The sequence below is a fragment of the Podarcis gaigeae genome, assembly GCF_964106915.1.
Source record: "Podarcis gaigeae genome assembly, chromosome: 12".
NCBI lineage: Eukaryota > Metazoa > Chordata > Lepidosauria > Squamata > Lacertidae > Podarcis > Podarcis gaigeae.
The window spans coordinates 44,893,639-44,914,206 of NC_139688.1; the positions used below are offsets into that span (position 1 = coordinate 44,893,639).

Genomic DNA, 20,568 nt, shown 5'->3' on the forward strand with positions numbered 1-20,568 from the left:
AGGAATGGGGAAAAATTGTAACATCTTAACAACCATTGTAAACAGTTAAAAGTCGTTAGTAAGGTTGTAATGTCACTTGTTGTTTAATGGCAAATTTTGAAGAGGTAAAAAGATTTTGGACTACCATAAAAGATGTAGGAGGAAACGATTAACAATTGGACCCACCAAGAGGAAGAGGGAAGTCCACACCATTCTTTGGAATCTTGTTTTTTATGTGGCATGCTGGATATGTGACTATCAAATTTTAATCTGAAAATAAATCAAATAAATAAATTTATTTTAAAAAGGAGACCATTTGCAAGATTAGGGGGGCATCCACAGGGTTTAATCAGGAATTTGAAGAAACAATTTTTCTTTGTGTTTAGTGTAGTGTAATGTGTTTTACTTTGTGTGTTTGTTATGTCATTTTTGTGATAAATGTCGAAAATCAATAAAAAAAAATTGGGGGACCCGGCTTTTAAAAAGGAGGCCATTTGCAAGATTTCGACTACCTAGGGGGGCAATGCATATCAACTTTTTTTTTTTTTTTTTGGCGGGGCGGGGGGTTTCAAAATATTCCATAAGGGAACTCGCCCCCTAGTAATCGGGGGCAAAAACCTGAGGCGAAGAGGGAGCAGAGGACGCCACTTCAGGGCTTGGCGCGCGCGCGCTACCGCGTGCCTCCTTCCCTTCTCCCCAGCCAGCCCGCGCGCCCCGCGCCCCCCTCCAGGGACCCGGCTGCAGCCTCAGGCCTCGCCCCCTCCCCGCGCGCCCGGCTCCTTAGCTCTGCCCCCTGGAGTCCCGGCGACGGGCTTCCTCACAGGCGCCGCACAAAAGCCGCCGCTTCCCCCTCAGGCGCTTCGTCCCTCGGGCTGTTGCGCCGCCTTCGCCGCGCGCAGTTCGCCTCAGGCGGGCAGCACCGAGTCTGGCCTGACTTTGCGGGGAGCGGAGGCGCCCTGGCTGGGGCGTCGGCCCTCCTCCGGGAGCCGAAGCGACGATGGAGCAGCAGCAGCAGCCGAACCACGAGCCGCACCGCCACCCGGCGCAGGAGCGCTCGCGCTCGCACACCGTCACCACCACCGCCAGCAGCTCCTTCACGGCCAACTGGTCGTCCGCTTCCAGCACGCTCGCCTACGACCGAGAGTTCCTGAGGACGCTGCCCGGGATCCTCATGGTGGCCGAGATTGTAAGTAGCCCAAACTGAGGAGGAGCAGCAGCGCGTCTCGCTTGCTCCCCAGGAAACGTGCGCTGCGCAGGAGAAGCTGCCGCCGCCGCCGCCGCCGCCGCCGCCACATCCCGCGCTCGCTGGGACCGATCACAACCCGGACCTCCCCGTTTATCCGGGAGGGAGCCCCATTGAGTTCAATAGCGCTTACTTCCGAGTAGACACGGTTGCGATTTCCGCTCTTGCCCACATCCCCCTCGCCAGTGCATTTCTCTCTCTCTCTTTTTAAAAAAATATTTTTATTAGCTTTCCAAATTTTAACAAAACTGTCCAAATTATTAAATTTAATACGTTTTTTTTTTAAATATAATTAGGTTTCCGCTCCTGTTACAAATGCTTCCTGATGTTGCCACTTCATTCTTCTAGCCAATGCATAGCTCTTCCCCCGCCCCCAGGCACAAGGGTTCAGTTCCCAGGGCAGGTGTAAAGTAAAAAATGCAATAAAATCAAATATCTGAAGCCTCTCTCGCTTGGAATTGGCTCTGCCCCCGAAGTGTTTTGGAACAGGATGTGTTTATAAAATAAAGCTGGGGTGCAAGGGAGAGAGATCCATCCGTGCACTTCCCTTGGACTTGGAATATTTCATAGAATCTGAGTGGGAAGGGATCTCCGAGGGTCATCTAGTCCAACCCCCTGCAACACAGAATTCTTTTCGCCCAATGTGGGGCTTGAACCCATAACCCTGAGATTTATAGTTTCATGCTCAGCCGACTGAGCTATCCATGTGTGTGACTTGTAGTGGATGGGGGAAGAGAGAAGAAAATGACTTTATACATGCTCAGAGGCATGCCCATTGCTTTAAAAGTGCCAAGACTTGAGCATGGTAAGCTAGTCAAAAACCCTGCACCAATTAATAAGAACTGATTTAGATGTAACTGAACAGGTGTAACGCTCCTTTGGAGATACCATTTGCGACGTGGAAATAGGATACGACTCCCTGGGCGGTTCTTCATTGTAACTCCATGCTGTGAGCAACCCCCTAAAGGGAAGAAGAAAACAGGGGTGGAAGAAGGAGAGGGAGTCATGCATTAAGATCATTTTAACTGCTAAGGGACCTCAATTCCTTTATTTTGTTAGGAGAGATCTGGAAGATACAGGAGTAATACTGACGGTTGCTTTCAAATCTGCCAAAGAACAGTTTCCTCTCTCCATTTCTGTTTCTTACCTGAGCTTTGTTCTCCACTGGCTTCTTAACACATCTCTCCCAGCTTGTTGCAAATTCATTCGAGCTTAACAGATCACTTGGACAGCAGAGAGTTAGACAAAGAACCTATGCCCTGGAGTAGGGGGGGGGGGGCTCCTTTTTTCCAGCTATCTGAATAATAGGCTTTTTCGGAAGCTCCTTGGGGCCATTTCCTCTGGTTGTTTGGGTTTTTTTGCTTTGTTGAAATGGAGGCGCTAAAGTGGTTGTAGGCTGGACAGGTTATTGTTGCCCTTAATAGGTCACCTGAGGAGAGATTAGAATCCTGGTGTCAGGTGAATCCTGAATAACTCAAGCTGGGCTGGCTGGGCACATTCACAACCCTCTTTTATCTCCTGTAAGCACTTCAGTACCTATAGTCAGAATGGCATTCTGTTAAGCCTTTGGTAGTGAAGAGGAAGAAAACTGCCGTGGAATGTGCCTAACAGCCTAGATATCCACTCCCAAGAATGTGCGCTGTAGGAGAGCGCAGAGATGGGTTAGGGTGTCTTGAACAACTCCCATCATCAAAGTGTGTAGTATAGTATTATACTATAAAAGGTGAAGGTAAAAGTACCCCTGACCGTTAGGACCAGTTGCGGACGACTCAGGGGTTGTGGTGCTCATCTTGCTTTATTGGCCGAGGGAGCTGGCGTACAGCTTCCGGGTCATGTGGCCAGCATGACTAAGCCACTTCTGGTGAACCAGAGCAGCGCATGGAAACGCCATTTGCCTTCCCGCCGGAGCAGTACCTATTTATCTACTTGCACTTCGTGCTTTCAAACTGCTTGGTTGGCAGGTGCAGGGACCAAGCAACGGGAGCTCACCCCGTCGCGGGGATTCGAACAGCTGACCTTCTGATCGGCAAGTCCTAGGCTCTGTGCTTTAACCCACAGCACCACCCACGTCCCTTATATACCTTATATACTATACTGTGGTATAATCCACTGAGCTTCTTGGGCTTGGCGACTGGAAGGTCGGCGGTTCAACTCCCTGCAACAGGGTGAGCTCCCGTTACTCTGCCCCAGCTCCTGCCAACGTAGCAGTTTGAAAGCACACCAGTGCAAGTAGATAAATAGGTACTGCTTCAGTGAGAAGGTAAATCGCATTTCCGTACACTCTGGTTACTGTCACAATGTCCCGTTGCACCAGAAGCGGTTTAGTCACACTGGCCACATGACACAGTATGCTGTGGACAAACACCGACTCTCTCGGCCTGAAAGTGAGATGAGCGCCGCAACCCCATAGTTGCCTTTGACTGGACATAACCATCCAGGAGTCCATTACCTTTTACCTTAGTATAGTATAGTGAATTGGAAGTAGACTACAGCAGCAGGTGTTTATGTTACCCATCTTTTCTTTAATTTTTTTTAAAAGAATAATATTTATACGCTGCCTTTCTGTATTGAGCAGGTAGCCTGAAGCACAACCCAACAATAGAAAGGTTTTTAAATTGTAATACAGTGGTACCTTGGTTTACAAACTTAATCCGTTCCGGAAGTTCATTCTTAAACCAAAGCATTCTTAAACCAAGGCGTACTTTCCCATAGCAGTGGGGGGCCTCAATTTACAAATGGAACACACTCAACATGTTCTGCTTCCAAGGCAAAATTCACAAACCACAACACCTACTTCTGGGTTTGCAGCATTCTTATTCCAAGTTGTTTATAAACTAAGCTGTTCTTAAACTAAGGTACCACTGTACAGGCAACTCACCTTTGACGCGGGAGTTGTGTTCTGAGGCACTACATATTTTAAGTCAAATTGCCTATAATACAGTGGTACCTCGTGTTAAGAACTTAATTTGTTCTGGAGGTCTGTTCTTAACCTGAAACTGTTCTTAACCTGGTTTTGTTTTGCATTAAAGTACCGGTAGTTGAGAGGGTCACGGGTGGCGCTGTGGGTTAAACCACAGAGCCTAGGACTTGCCAATCAGAAAGTTGGCTGTTCGAATCCCCGTGATGGGGTGAGCTCCCTTTGCTCGGTCCCAGCTCCTGCCAACCTAGCAGTTCGAAAGCATGTCACAGTGCAAGTAAATAAATAGGTACTGCTCCAGCGGGAAGGTAAACGGCATTTCCGTGCGCTGCTCTGGTTCGCCAGAAGCGGCTTAGTCATGGTGGCCACATGACCCGGAAGCTGTATGCCGGCTCCCTCGGCCAATAAAGTGAGATGAGCGCCGCAATCCCAGAGTCGGCCGTGACTGGACCTAATGGCCAGGGGTCCCGTTACCTTTACCGGTAGTGGTGCAAAAGGTTGAAGCACAGTATCTTTTTTGAGGACCACGTTGAAGGCAGAATAACTTTTGATTTGGTTTCGGCATGCCTGATGGCATGGGAAAAGGGCTGTTTAAAGCCCAGTGTTTTATTTCTTTAGAATAAATAAAGGCATTTAAATTTATCTGCAATGGTATCAAGAATCTTCCTGCGGGGGAAATGTTACTTTATGGGAACGCCGTGTGAGACTGAAGATCTGCCCACATAGATCAAGGAATAACTGTAACTGTTCTGTTTTGTTTTTGTCCTGGGCCTTTGTTGAACAGGTTATTTACACATTCAGAGCCTCTCTTCTAAAGCCTGTTCCATAGTGTACTCAAGAGGTAGCTCTCTCTCTCTCCTGCCACACTTATTAGCTGCCACGCCTTCAGTGCTGCGTTCTGCCAAAGTTCCTGAAAGTTATTAGAGAGACCAGAGTGCTTTTTGTTCGAATGTTTTCAGCATATACTTCTGACATCTCGCTACGCAAAACAGAAATATTCAAAATAGTAGAAAATGCTGTTATTTGCAAACAGCGATCCATAAGCTAGTTAAGTCAGGCTGTGTAAATATAAAGTCGGAAACATTCCTGCTATGATCTTGACCGTTGGTGCTTCAGCTCATTATAAAGAGTGCTATGTGGGTTTTGGGTGCTCACCCCTAGCACAAATTAATTTTAAGTGGTTAATGATTAGGGGATCTAAAACCCTTTGTTCTGCTCCTCTCTCTTTTTTTTGCAACTCCTCCTTTATACCTTTTATGAATTGTTCTACTTGACTGTTTGGCTTTGATGATGTAAATAGGCTGTTTGCTTGATCACATATACCTTGATGCCTTGGGGGTAGAAAGCTGCTGTTGGCTTTGCAGATAAAACAACGGATTGGTGAACGGCTCAACTCACTTCCTCATGTCTTCTGAAACAAAAGTGTCCTGATAGGAAACAGAGGCATTTTAGAACTTTGGGAATAGGACAGGTGAAGAACTATGTTACAAAATGTTGACTAAAGCTGCAGTTCTTATGCCACACAACCAGGGAATAAGTAGCCATGACCTAATAGTCAGGGGTCCCTTTACCTTTAGCCATGAACCAGATTGCACTGTAAAGGTAAAGGTAAAGGGACCCCTGACCATTAGGTCCAGTCGTGGCCGACTCTGGGGTTGTGGCGCTCATCTCGCTTTATTGGCCGAGGGAGCCACCGTACAGCTTCCGGGTCATGTGGCCAGCATGACCAAGCCACTTCTGGCGAACCAGAGCAGCGCACGGAAACGCCGTTTACCTTCCCGGCAGAGCGGTACCTATTTATCTACTTGCACTTTGATGTGCTTTCGAACTGCTAGGTTGGCAGGAGCAGGGACTGAGCAAAGGGAGCTCACCCCGTCATGGGGATTCGAACCGCCAACCTTCTGATCGGCAAGCCCTAGGCTCTGTAGTTTAACCCACAGCGCCACCCGCATCCCATGGATTGCACTGTAATATGTGCTATTAGCTGTAAGGAGTATTCATAGCCGTGTGTGTGTGTGTGTGTGTGTGTGTGTGTGTCTTCCTTGTCAAGTACAGTGGTGCCCCGCAAGACGAACGCCTCGCAAGACGAAAAACCCGCTAGACGAAAGGGTTTTTCTGTTTTGGAGGTGCTTCGCAAAACGAATTTCCCTATGGGGTTGCTTCACAAGACGAAAAAATCTTGCGTCCCCCAGCGGTTTTTTTTTGCTTTTTTTGCCCTTTTCCTAAGCCTCTAAGCCGCTTGTCAGCTGTTCCGCTGATAAGCCGCTTAACAGCTGATCGCTGGAAGCCGCTTGACAGCTCTAGCACTAATCCGCTAAGCTGTCAATGGGCTTGCTTCGCAAGACGAAAAAACCGCTAGACGAAGAGAATCGCGGAACGGATTAATTTCGTCTAGCGAGGCACCACTGTACACCTTTAAAATAGTTTAAAATAGTTCAGATACCAAGCTTTGTTGTTTTGTATTCCCCAAAGCACTCTCCTTCAAAGTGTTCTCCTAACTTGCGGCTGAATTCTCAAAGTTGCTTTGCTCTTCTTTCATAAAACTGTTGTTGTTGTTTGCAGGTAGTTATTATTCATATTTACAGCACCTAATGGCTGCAATATATAGGAATTGTTTGCAATATTTTGATTTAAGTCTGTGGGATTCTTTTGGAGCAGGAGTCTCATCTTCGCTGATTTGGTTATTTTGCATAGCTGCTTGAAAGGAAATCATAAGAAATGGATGGGTAAAGATTCTCCATGATAATTACGGCAACAACAAATAATAATAATAACAACACACATTTGATTCCTTGCAGCAAAATAGAAAATAGTCACAGAGAGTTAAGAGGGACAGTTGCTCTGAAATTTTGAGACAGCTCAGTTGATAGATCATGTGACTCAGGATCATGGGTTTGAGTCACAAGTTGGGGGGGAATCTGGCATTGCAGGGGGTTGGACTAGATAGCCCTCGTGGTCCCTCCCAACTCTACAATTCTATGATTCCATGCCAGTGTTTGTGGTCACCTTCCCTATGCTCTCTCTTGCAGTTATTGCCTATCTCTTGTAAAGGATGGAACCATACACCAAGCTACCTTCAGCAACAGCATTCCTCTAGGTCAGGCCAGTCCAACTTTTCATACCAAGTGGACTGCAAGAGTACTTCAACATGGAATTCATAGCCAGGGCTGTGTGTCTTCCTTGTCAAGTACACCTTTAAAATAGTGCCTTATAGTGAAGCCCAAAGGGAAGTAGGCATTATGTTTGTCTTTCCAGTAATCTTATGTTTAAATGATGAGACACTTCCAAGCTGTTACAGATCCTGTTGCAGAACATTCAGGTTGCCAAGGATGTGGTCCATGTGTTTACTTTCTGTACAGGAAGTTTGAGAGGACACACGTTTTACTAGTAAGCTGAATGTTCAGAGGCTACCAAAACCTGACTGTAGAATTGATGCAGGATAAAGCTGAAGCTTTGACTAATTTCTTGCCAAAGATTGCACTGGAGTTCCACTGCTACCCTTATTAATGTGGAATTTTAAGATGAATTTTTCTTCTTATCTCAAAAGGGGAAATATTTACAGTGGTACCTCTGGTTACGTACTTAATTTGTTCCAGAGCTTCGTTCTTAACCTGAAACTGTTCTTAACCTGAAGTACCACTTTAGCTAATAGGGCCTCCCGCCACGCCACCGCCGTGCGATTTCTGTTCTCATCCTGAAGCAAAGTTCTTAACCCGAGGTACTATTTCTGGGTTAGTGGAGTCTGTAACCTGAAGTGTATGTAACCCAAGGTACCACTGTAATGGCATTTTGGGTGAAATCATGTGCCTTTTGCAAATCCTGGCCTATCTGGTTTTTGTGGACCTCTCAAGGGGGTGCACTGTGGAGACACGGGTGGTGCTGTGGGTTAAACCACAGAGCCTATGGCTTGCCGATCAGAAGGTCGGCTGTTCGAATCATCGCAACGGGGTGAGCTCCTGTTGCTTGGTCCCTGCTCTTGCCAACCTAGCAGTTCGAAAGCACTTCAAAGTGCAAGTAGATACGGTAAATAGGTACCGCTCCGACGGAAAGGTAAACAGCATTTCCGTGCGCTGCTCTGGTTTGACAGAAGTGGCTTAGTCATGCTGGCCACATGACCCAGAAGCTGTACGGCGGCTCCCTCGGCCAGTAAAGCGAGATGAGCGCCGCAACCCCAGAGTTGGCCACGACTGGACCTAATGGTCAGGGGTCCCTTTACCTTTACCAAGGGGGATGCGGGAGGGCAACTGAACTACTTCACTTGGCCCAAAAGAGCAAATAGCTGCAGCTCTTCCAGCAGTGAGACTAGTGTTTTAGCCATACTAGTGTTTCACCCCCAAACCAGTTTTATCGCTGAATGTGAACTGCAGATTTTAAGAAGTAAAATCTTTCCAAGAAGATCTAGCAACAGAGTGTTGAGGACATCGACCTCCTGATTGCATCTGTCCTATACACTTAAGGTCACTTCATTTTTGAAATCTTTGTTTTATATACACTAAAAGTAGGGAGGGGAGCAAAGTACTCTGTGAATATTTGACTTAGCACCTACTCTTCCTGTTCAGATAAAATTCCCAGTGTAGTCAAATTTCAGAAGGTAGCAGATCTGTAAATTTTGGGTGAGTTGTTTGTTTCTTTTCTTAACAAGATGGCTATTGGGCCGGTCTTTTAAAAGAAGTTACATTGTTACTATCTTTTCTTCATAATGAATAATCAGAACTCTGTGTGAGCATGTTCCATGTTGTGTTTGTGTGTGTATGTGTGCATACATGTTAGGTTGCTTTGAAAATGTACCATTCTTTTAAACTCTGTCTCCTGACAGGCCTACAAGTGTCCAATATGTTTCCTTGAGAAATATAATTTGCTGTTCATTATTGTGGGCTGGTTTTTTGGTGTGTTTTTTGGGTGGGGTGTGTGATAAAAGTGGGAGGTTGGTGGTGTCAAAAACAGGAAAAAAAATGAAAGGTGAGACATGGAATGAGCCCAGCACATCAAGAAAATGATGGAGAGATTGACAAAGAATGACTGTAGTTCACATTTGGATTGAATGAAGGGCTAATGCAACAAAAAACACCAAGACAGCGATGTGTACTCAGTGCTCATATGGAGGAAATTCTCTGGTCTTTTAAAAAAAGTGTGTGTGTGTGTGTGTGTGTGTGTGTGTGTGTGTGTGTGTACAACCCCTGACTTGCAGCGCCCACCTATGCAAGCTTACTTAAAGGTAAGCCCCAGTGTGTTCAGTGAGATTTACTCCTAATCAGTGCTATTTTTCTGGAAAAAGAGGTGCTGAAGCTCAACATGAATGCCTCCCTTGTTCTCTTATAATAGCAATGGCGCCCACCTGAGAGGTACGGGAACTCAGTTCCAGTGAGTTTCGGCTGAAAAAAGAAGCCCTGCTGCTAAGTAAATGTGTAGTCTTAAAGTATTCTTCCTATTTAGTTTTCGGCTTCCGTCATATGCAGGTAGAGGCTGCTATAACTGAAACTAGCAAATGTCAGTTAGTGTGATGGATAATCCATCCTTTGATACGCATGACTGAGACCATAGAGACAGACAGCAGAAATAAATGAACAGTTGTTCTTAATACATTTTGTGAATCGGCACCTGTGATTGTCTGCCCGCCTCAGGCCTTCTGTTGAACAATCGGTGCCACATAATTGTGAATGACTAGTTTAATTATTAAAGGACATATAACCGCAAAACATGTTGCTACGTATAACTGTGCTTGTATAACTGGGTGCATAACTTGCTCAGTCAAGGGAATTGTACAGCAGTTAGGGTTACAAATCTCACAAAGTTGCTCCTTGTCTTGATCCCTGAGAATGACGTTTCTGAATTCCTGTCTGCTGATTAGTCAAGACATTTTAACCAAAGGTAAAACTTATCTACCTCTTTAGAGATACTCATAAGCATGAGACTTTTAAAGTGGCCAGATCTCTTGGCCCTTCTGTGCCATTATTGTTATTATTATTATTATTAGCTGCAATTGCACAGTTTTTATTAGATTCAAGCCATCCACCTTTGCATTAAATTATTTATGCATAGGTGCCTATGCATATAAATTTGTACTTACAAATTTTTAATACATGCAAATAATAATAATAATAATAATAATAATAATAATAATTAAACAAACTGCTTCAAAGTGCACAGTTTGTGAGATTCCAGCCATCCACCTATGCATTAAATGTGTAGGTACCAGAGATATCTATGCATATAAATTTGTACATACGAATGCAAAATAGCATCATGGGCTGTGTGCTCCAACTCTTTCACCTATCCAGCAACTCCTCCACCCCACTCAGTGGGTGAGCAGCCAAGATTATTGACATGTAATCTGATATTGATGTATAGTATAATATCCTTACGAAACTTTATTTGGTTGTTTGATCTGTCGTAAGGCAATGTTGCTCTACAACAACAACTTGATACAAATTCATTATTCCAGTGGCTAACATTTATGATATGCAACAAAAGCACAGGAAGACTTTTGACACCTAGACATTTTATTTTATTTTATTTTATTTTTTAAAAATCTTGTAGGATGGGCTTTCATGTGCCATAGCCCACTTCATTAAACACACTAAAGTCTTGCCCTCAGTCAGCAGATCGTCTGCATGGAAGAATGATGGGATAGGGAGCAAAATGTTATTACAAAGTGAGACCAGAGGACCTAGTAACCCTAGAGTTAGTAGCAGATGTGTCAAAGTATTATTTAGAGCACTAAGGACAAGGATATAAAATATCAGCTGTTAACCCCATGATATTTTATATAAAAGGGGTGGAAGGGTAGTTTTGCTGGGGTGGCAAGGCGGGATGAAAATGGTGAGATAGGGATTGAGAGAGAAGGTGGGGGCAGAAATAGGGGGCTGCCCTCCGCCTGCCACCCCCATTTTTATAAGGACAAATTGCCATTACAGATTATATCAATTGATGCATGTCTAAAGGTTATTTTCCCTTTCTCTTAATAGTAGAAATGTCTAAGAGCAAGAAGTCGTTGATTCTTTCACCTGTTGGAAATGATCAAACCAGACAATGTGCAGTGAGTCACACAATACTTTAATGAGCTTGTTGGGGATTTATTTCTAGAATCTGGTTATCATCAGACATGACCAGACACATTGTGCAAAACCCATTGGCTTGTCTCTTTGTCCAACGGAAAAGGGCTGTAGCGGCAAATATTTGCAGAGCAAGATAATCTCTGGGAGGTAATGGCCCTCCTTTAGAAAGTGCCATTGTTGAGACCAGTCAAAACTCACTTCATCACTCACAAGTGATTAATGAAGCCAAATTCTTTTAAGTTAGTTACAGGTTGGCATTTATGTTCTCCTTATAAGATTACGTGAAGAAGTAGAGTTTCAGAGGTGATATGACTATGTACTGTCTTTTGTTTCAATGCTTGGTAAGATCTCAGAAGCCATAGGAATTTCTGGAGCAGTTTTGGAGTAGTTTGAAAGGATCACAGTGTTCATGTAGCATATTGGGTCTTTCTAGCAGTAGGCTAAATTAGGCAAAACAGTAAAAATGGCAGAATAAATTAGGCAATTTGTCCCAGGGAAAGTTAAGCACTTCTAAGACCTTGTGGTTTCAACAGAGCATTAAGCACATCCTTCAATTTCCCACAGGCTTTTAAACTTTTAACTTTGCATGAATTGTGTCCTTGGTTTCTAAAACTTGTAGAATTCAGTTCTTATTTTCACAATTTTGGGCTCTTTGGTGCAGAAACTAGATCTGAAAATAAGCAAGCAGATAAATTTTCATGGTTTCAAATTGAAATAGTAATAGAAAGTCTTACTTTGCTGTATCGGAACATAAGGAAAACTGAATGAGGAGAGATGAATTAGGGGAGAGCCCCTTTCTCATGACTGTTCCAAACCTTCTCCAGGAATGCACAGTAGAGTCTGAGTTCTAGGAAATATGGGATCATGAAGGAAAGAGACCCCCATGTTCTAAAGCTCCCGTAAATATTTCAGAGGTACTATAGCCAACTGGACGCGGGTGGCGCTGTGGGTTAAACCACAGAGCCTAGGACTTGCTGAATGGAAGGTTGGTGGCAGGGTGAGCTCCCATTGTTCGGTCCCTGCTCCTGCCAACCTAGCAGTTCGAAAGCACGTCAAATTGCAAGTAGATAAATAGGTACCGCTCAGGCGGGAAGGTAAACAGCATTTCCGTGTGCTGCTCTGGTTCGCCAGAAGCGGCTTAGACATGCTTGCCACATGACCCGGAAGCTATACGCCGGCTCCCTTGGCCAATAAAGCGAGATGAGTGCCGCAACCCCAGAGTCGGCCACGACTGGACCTAATGGTCTGGTGTCCCTTCACCTTTACCTTACTATAGTCAACACACATTGTGGACTTCCAAATGTTCCCAAAAACCTGGTTTACCTTTGAAAGCTTTAAAGGTTGGAAATGGGGGAAATCCTTGCATCTTCTCACTGGTCATAGTGGGGAGATAGAGGTTGTCCTCCTGCCACGACTTGGGAAGGCAGGTAATGTTTGCATGGTGGTTAATGCCGAAGTACACTTTTTAAAAAAGGGGTGGGCTTTTGGTCATAGTTGGTATAACTAAATCCTATTTGATCAGCATAGCAATTTCAATGCAATGATTAGGGAAAACCCTGGTGGCCATCTCAGCCGAAGATCTACAAAGCCAGGAAATGGGAAGCAAAGGCTGATGATGTCTTAACGCAAATGCAAATATATCTTGCAACGTTGTAATCACAAGCTGTGCTTAATTACAACTTAACCTTCCACAACAACTTTTCCTTGGCCTTTCAGACCCAAATCCAGATGAGGCAGATGAAATGTCAGGAACCAGCAAAGATGCACCATGTTGCTTTATGCAACATCTCAGCTGTACTGTATTGCTAGAGGAAACCTCCTGTGAGTTGACTTTCCGTATTTTTCGCTCCGTAAGACACACTTTTTTCTTCCTAAGAAGTAAGGGGAAATGGACGCTAGAGATAAAGGAGGTTGCCTGGGAGCAGGGAGGTAAAGACAGCAAACTTGCAAAGGGGAGAAACAGGAAGACTAAAGCAATGAGAGAAATTAGAAGAAAAGGAGGAGCAAAAAACTGCTCCAGCTCAGTAAAAGACACTAAGGGAAACAAGAGGGAAGGGAGTGTTGAAAGGAAGCAGCTGATCGGTGGGATTGGGAGAGGTAGGAGGTAAAAGCCCATGGATCCTCAGGATTTTTACATTGGGTCACCCCAAATTCACCATCAGATCACATAGCATGTCCATGGCTACAGCCTGCACCAAAAAAACCACGCACCTACTGTTGTGTGGGGCCGCAATGGTGCAAAAACGTGGTTACAAAGCACGGATCCACATGGATTCTCAGGCTTTTTGCATTGGGCTACCCCAAACTCACCGTCAAATCACATGTCTGTGGCCACAGCATGAACCACAAAAATCATACATCCACTGTTTCGTTCAGAATATTTTTTTTCTTATTTTCCTCCTCTAAAAACTAGGTGCGTCTTATGGAGTGAAAAATATGGTACAGTGGTGCCTCGCAAGACGAAAAGAATCCGTTCTGCGAGTCTCTTCGTCTAGCGGTTTTTTCGTCTTGCGAAGCAAGCCCATTGACGGATTAGCGGATTAACGCTATTAGCGCTTTTAGCGGTTTAGCGGATAAGCGGCTTAGTGGCTTAGAAAAGGGGGGGGAGGGAAAAAAACCCGCAGGAACTCGCAAGACATTTTTGTCTTGCGAAGCAAGCCCATAGGAAATTCGTTTTGCGAAGCACCTCCAAAACGGAAAACTCTTTCGTCTAGCGAGTTTTCTGTCTTGCAAGGCATTCGTCTTGCGGGCCACCACTGTATGTCTATTTGTCATCTACATCAATAACTAACAGGATGGATTAAACAGGGGGAGGCAGGTGCTCTTCTGTCACTTTCCCCCATCCTTATGCTGGCTCACAGCAGAGAACGTGTTTGTGTGGCACCACAAATGTGTGGGGAACCTTTTTTCTGATCTGGCCAGAGGGCCATGTCTTTATTCCCCTCACCCATGATAGGCCAAAGTTGACAGGTGGGCAGGGCTGCCTACCTGCCAGTCAACTGACATCATAGTGACATCACCCCAGTGATGCTACCCGGTTGCCAGGACTTCAAAAGCCAACAGCAGGACTGTCAAGCAGTCCTTTGAGAGCATACCAACACAGGGAAGTTTACAAAGAAGGGCCGCACATTGCTTCTTTAAACCATGGGTATTTTAAGAAGAGGGACGCGGGTGGCGCTGTGGGTTAAACCACAGAGCCTAGGACTTTCCAATCAGAAGGTTGGCGGTTCGAATCCGCGCGATGGGATGAGCTCCTGTTGCTCGGTCCCTGCCCACCTAGCAGTTCGAAAGCACATCAAAGTGCAAGTAGATAAATAGGTACCGCTCCAGTGGGAAGGTAAACAGCATTTCCATGCGCTGCTCTGGTTTGCCAGAAGCGGCTTAGTCATGCTGGCCACATGACCCGGAAGCTGTACGCTGGCTCCCTCAGCCAATAAACTGAGATGAGCGCTGCAACCCCAGAGTTGGCCACGACTGGATCTAATGGTCAGGGGTCCATTTACCTTTATTTTAAGAAGAAGCCGGGAGAGTTTGAGGGATGCTCTCAGCTACCCCTCAGTTGATGGGACAGAAGTGTGCCTTAAAACACCCTCTACAGTTCAAAGAAGAAGCAGGGAGTGAGGCTGGAGGCAGCAGCATGCCTTTCTTGATCAATGGAACAACTTTGAAATCCCACGCTTGCCTTTCCCACACCTGGTGCCTTTGTGACATCAGGTGTGTGTGTGTGTGTGTGTGTGTGTGTGTCCATGGGACATTTGGTCCATGGGTCAGATGTTCCCGAGTCCCGCACTACAGGAAGATTAAATGTAACAAGAACTCAAGCTTCTTATTCTGGATTTGGAACTGCAGCACAGTGAAAAGAGAAATCTTCACCGGCTCGCATGTTGATATTTTTTGCCAGCAGTTATACTGCAAAGCATCTTTGGAACCTGAGATTCTTGGTGCAAAGAAAACAGGCTGGGCAATAAAACCACCCTTTTCCAGCAATGCTGTTTATTCTAGACTGCACCTCCCAACACCACTTTACAACAGAAAATGTTTGTATGCCATGGTTTGCGAGCTTGGCTGTCTAAACTATATGCAGGGGTGGTGAGCAGTGATTTTGAGCAAGTACAGGTTGCTCGGTTTATATTACAGTGCATTTGAAGGCCACTGCCTCTCCCCCCCCCCCCAAAAAAAGCACACCCACCCAACAATCACAATAACTGTGGGGTAAGAGAAGAAATAATTCAGGCTCTGCATAGTGTACTGTGCTGAACAATATTGGACTTGACAGTCTTGACATATAGTGGCTTTTAAATGCCAGAAAAGGTCTGCAGGTCTTGCAGTCAATAGAATTCCCTTTAGATTCTCTTGCCTTGCAATTGCCTTTTGCAATTTTCCTATCTCGGCACTAGAAACCTGCTCCTATGTGGCGCTTCTTTAGCTCTACATATTCACAAGGTCCGCTGGAAGCAGTTACAAAGCATTTCCATACAAACAACAATGCTAATTTATGACGTGTTCAGGTTGGAACTAAATTATCATGTTATTCTACTTAAGAGCTGGTTTGGGGTGTTGTCGCTAGCTCCCTTGTGCATTTAACTCCTCACATGAACAGTGTAACACAGGGAAACAAAGGAGAATATGTGCTACTGTATTTTTCGCTCTATAAGACGCACTTTTTCCCCTTCAAATATTAAGGGGAAATGTGTGTGTGTCTTATGGAGCAGATGCAGGCTCCTTGGATTCAGCGATAGCAACGTGAAGCCTCCGAAGTGCAGAGGGAGAGCTCCCCCCCCCCCCGCTCTGGAGGCTTCGTGTTGCTTTCGCTGAAGCCACCTGAAGCCCTCGAAGTGCAGCGGGAGTTCCCACTGCACTCCAAAGGCTTGCGGATAGCCGCCTGAAGCCTGGAGAGCGAGAGGGGTCGGTGCACACCGATCCCTCTTGCTCTCCAGGCTTTGCTTCGTTGGAGAGGTGCTGCGCAGCTTTCCCTCTCTGCGCAGCGCCCCTTCAGCGAAGCGGGAGGAGAAATGGAAGGGGCTCCGTTTCTCCTGCTGCTTCGCTGAAGGGGCGCTGAGCAGAGAAGGGAGAATTTTTTTCCCCTGTTCTCCCCCTTCTATGGTCCAGTGCGTCCTATAGAGCGAAAAATAAGCTATTTTGCAGATCTCCTTGGCTGAACAGGATGTCCAGTGAAACAGGGCGTCTAGCCGATTAAAGTTCTAAGAAGCTCGTCCACCAGTGTTACATTGTTCATGGCAGTGGAATAGAAGTGGGCAACAATTTCATTCCGTGAAGCCATATGTGATGGTGGGTGGGACTTGAACTGGTGTCATAGACATTCATATAGGCATACCTCCTCATTTGTGTACCATTCTCTCTTGACAAAATTACATTTCTCCAGTTTGCCAAACAGCTTTTGGGCACGCTGTGGAGAACATAACTTTTTGTGGGTGCATTATTATTATTATTATTATTATTATTATTATTATTCTAACTGAATTTCTCCAGCCACTCTGGGTGACTTCCAGCAATTAAAACATTAAATACAGTAAAATATCAAACATTAAAAACTTCCATATACAGGGCTGCCTTCAGATGTCTTCTAAAAGTCAGATAGTTGTTAATTTCCTTGACGTCTGATGGGAGGGTGTTCCACAGGGCAGGCATGACTACTGTGAAGGCCCTCTGCCTGGTTCCCTGTAACCTCACTTTTCACAATGAGGGAACCGCCAGAAGGCCCTCAGAGCTGGACCTCAGTGTCTGGGCTGAAGGATGGGGGTGGAGACGCTCCTTCAGATATACTGGGCCAAGGCTCTTCAGGGCTGTAAAGGTCAGCACCAACACTTTGAATTGTGCTCAGAGGCATACTGGGAACCAATGTAGGACTGGTATTATTCAGCCCTGGCAACCACTCATTCTCTGATGATCAAGCAAATATGTATTTATGGAGGCAGGCAGGCAGGCACCTGACCTTATAAAAAGCTGAATGAATGAATTAATGAACGATGTTTTGGCCGCTGCCAATATGTTGCCATTTGTTCAAGCAGATTGCTTGATGGCTGTTGTTAGGGATTTTTCTACCTGCCTGATTTTAGGTGTTTAATTCTCGCTTGGTATTTTGGTCTCTCTTTTACTGTCGTCAGCCACCTTGAGCACCCTCTGGTGGGACTGAAACTGAAAAAAGAAACAGAGAATCCTGTGTGGGTGTGTATCAAGAGAGAGAGCTCTGTGCACAGGCCTCAATTATGGCTCCTCTTTTGACCTTCAAGGAATGCGTTTTACCTCTCCAAGGACTGTGCAATAAAATGATGAACAGTGCTGGGAAAGCGGATGGGGAAAAGCGTTTGTTCCTCTCAAAATACTGAAACTCGGTGGCATTAAACGAAGCTAAACTTTGGAAGACTCGGGACAGATGAAAGATGCACAGGACATAGTTGAACTATAGCATTTGCTCCCAGAAGAGGCAACAATGTCCACCATCTTGGCTGGGTTTAGAAGAGGATTAGACAGGGATAGTGGGTAAAGACCTATAAAAAATATTTTTATGTATGTGACAACAGCGGCAAGAGTCTTAATAGCACAAGGATGGAAGAATGAGGAAATCCCAACAGAAGAACGGTGGCAAGAAAAACTGATGGATTATGCGGAATTGGCAAAACTGACACACAAACCACGTGATAAGGATAACTGTCACCTCAAAAACGAATGGGAACCTTTTATGAAATATTTGAAGAAGCAACAAAATGAACTGGTCTCTTTGGCAGGTTTTGAATAAACATTCACAAACTGTTTATTGTAATATATAGATAGACAACTTGGGGATTTTTACAATTTTATAACATGCAGATAGAAATATGTGTTGAGAAACCAGAGAAAGGAGCTGAGGGAAGTCCGAGGGTGGGGTGGGAGGTTGGGGGGGGTTGTTTTGTTTGGGGGGAGGGGGAAAATGGAAGGGGGAAATAATAATGTGGATGATGTATTTTTGATAAAACTATTGTGTTGAAATTTCCAATAAATTAAAAAAAATAAAATAGAAGAGGATTAGACAAATTCATGAAGGATATGTGTATCAGGGCTTCTAACTGATGACTATGCTTTACCTCTGCTACCTGAGGCAGTTGGCCCCTGAACACCATTTTCTGGGAATTGTAGATGGGAATAATGCTGTCCTGCTTGAGTAATGATTGTGGGCTTCCCATAGGCATGTGGTTGGCCTTATCAGCAGGCTTTTCTTATGTGTATCCTAGAACAATATGAAGTCCATAATTTTTAGGGTTCATTGGAATTGCCTGGAAATCTGAGTTGAGGAAAACAGGAGAGCTGGACATAGATTGGGGGTCTTGTCTGACCGGCAGTGCCCAAATGCACGCTGCTTTTTCCATAGGCAAAGAATCTAAATAATTTATTAGTTTTTAATTTATTTAATCATTTTTTCAACAACCGCAAAAGACACATACAACAAAAACCATAATAACATTACTAACACAATTTGACAATTCAACTTTGAATACTGATACACCTATGACTACACCTTTTAAACAATATTTCCCCAACTCTCCTCCCCCTACTTCCCACCATTATCCGCCTTATTCCTTAAATATTCCTTCCAGATTTCTTCATATTTATCCATTCTTAATTTGTGTCGACAGGCAATTTGTTCATATGTAGCTACTCTGTCCATATTATCAATCCATGTGCTCAATGGAATCTTTTTTGCGACTCTTCCAATTCATCAAAACAAGTTTTTTTGCTTCTGATATGGCGCGGTACATACATTTTTTTGACCCCTTGTAATCTCCCGCGTTTCAGGAATATAATTTAGAATTAAATTAAATTCCCCTAAATAACAATTTCTTTTTATTACTCTTGCTATAACTATCCTCACCTTGCACCAAAATGATTTTATCATTGGACATTTAATCATCATATGTACTAAGTTCACATTTTTACTCCCACATCTCCAGCAGTTGTCTGCACTTGTTATTTTCTTCTGGTATAGTTTTGCTGGAGTCCAGTGGACTCTGAATATTATTTTCTGTTGTATAAGTCTTATACTAAGAATCTAAATAATTTGTTTCCAAATTTGCCAATGGGTTATTTGGAATAACAGTTCTGATGCAGCAGCAAAAAGCTAATGCTAGGTGGCACCAACAGAAGGATAGCGTCCAGATCAAGGGAAATAATAGTACCACTCTATTCTGCCTTACTCAGACCATACTTGGAATACTGTGTCCAATTCTGGGCACCATAATTTAAGAAGGATGTTGACAAGCTGGAACGTATGCAACCAAGATGATCAAGGGTCTGAAAACGAAGCCTTATGAAGAGCGCTTGAAGGAGCTGGGTATGTTTAGCCTGGAAAAGAGGAGACTTGAAAGGAGATATGGTAGCCATCTTCAAATATCTTCAGGGCTGTCACATGGAGGAGGCGTCATGCTTCTTTTCTCCTGCTCTGGAGGGTAGGACTCGAACCAGTGGCTTCATGTTACAAGAAAGCAGATTCCAACTAAATATTTGGGAAAATTTTCTGACAGTAAGAGCTGTTCGACAGTGGAACAGACGCCCACGAGAAGGGGTGGACTCTTCTTCCTTGGAGGTTTTTAAGCAGAGGCCGGATGGCCATCTTTCAGGGATGCTTTAGCTGAGATTCCTGCCTTGCAGGGGGTTGGACTAGATGACCCGTGGGTCCCTTCAAATGCTACGATTCTATGGAGTTTGAGAAGTTAATGCTTGCACTGCTTGATCTATACCCTGAATGTATTTTGCTGCAAATTGTCCAGAGGAGAATGTTCACGCTTCTGTTGGATTATGCAGAGTAGCTGAAAGTACTTTACTTCACAAGCATAAATGAAGGTTCCAGTCTTCTGATTTAAAAACATGAATAGTCTTGCGGAAGGCATTTAGAATTTTGTTTTGTTTTGTTTTTCATTTTGAGGTTGTGGATTGACGTTTGTTTTTCTTGTTGCATTTATCTCACTTTTCAGTTTATGTATTCATGTTTCATTTTGCATTCAAATTGTTTTCATACTTATTTCTTGTAAGCTGCCAAGAGAACTTGTGGTGCTGCATGCAAATGTCATAAATAAGATGTACAGTACAGAAATTTAGAATTGTTCTTAAATGGTTTCTTTGAGAATATGTTAATGCATCTGTTGTCTGGTTGGACCATGTTTCCACTTTGTCTCTGCCTTGTTTAGATGTTTGGCTTTTATTGCAACAGGAGTCAATTCAAATCTTGTTTCTAACAAGTGTTAGGAAAAGCTTTTTCTCATGTTAAAAACAGATTCACAGAACAATGATGGTGCCAGCTATATATAGATGGCGTAGCAGGAAGGTGGAGATTCAAAAAACAACAAAAAAAGCTTGCCACAATTAATGAAGCAGATGTATAC

The 20,568-nt window shown here is 44.3% G+C and overlaps 2 protein-coding genes across 2 annotated transcripts in view; both read left to right on the top strand.

Moving 5' to 3' along the window:
* The window catches only part of STT3B (STT3 oligosaccharyltransferase complex catalytic subunit B), a 259,595-nt gene that overhangs the window by 195,292 nt on the left and 43,735 nt on the right, over positions 1-20,568 (top strand). The window lies entirely within an intron of this gene.
* Positions 752-20,568, top strand: part of CMTM8 (CKLF like MARVEL transmembrane domain containing 8) — a 35,122-nt gene continuing 15,305 nt past the window's right edge. The window contains exon 1 of the mRNA XM_083706120.1: positions 752-1,165. Coding sequence (XP_083562246.1) covers positions 977-1,165 — 189 coding nt within the window. The 5' untranslated portion in view covers positions 752-976. The remainder of the gene's footprint in view (positions 1,166-20,568) is intronic.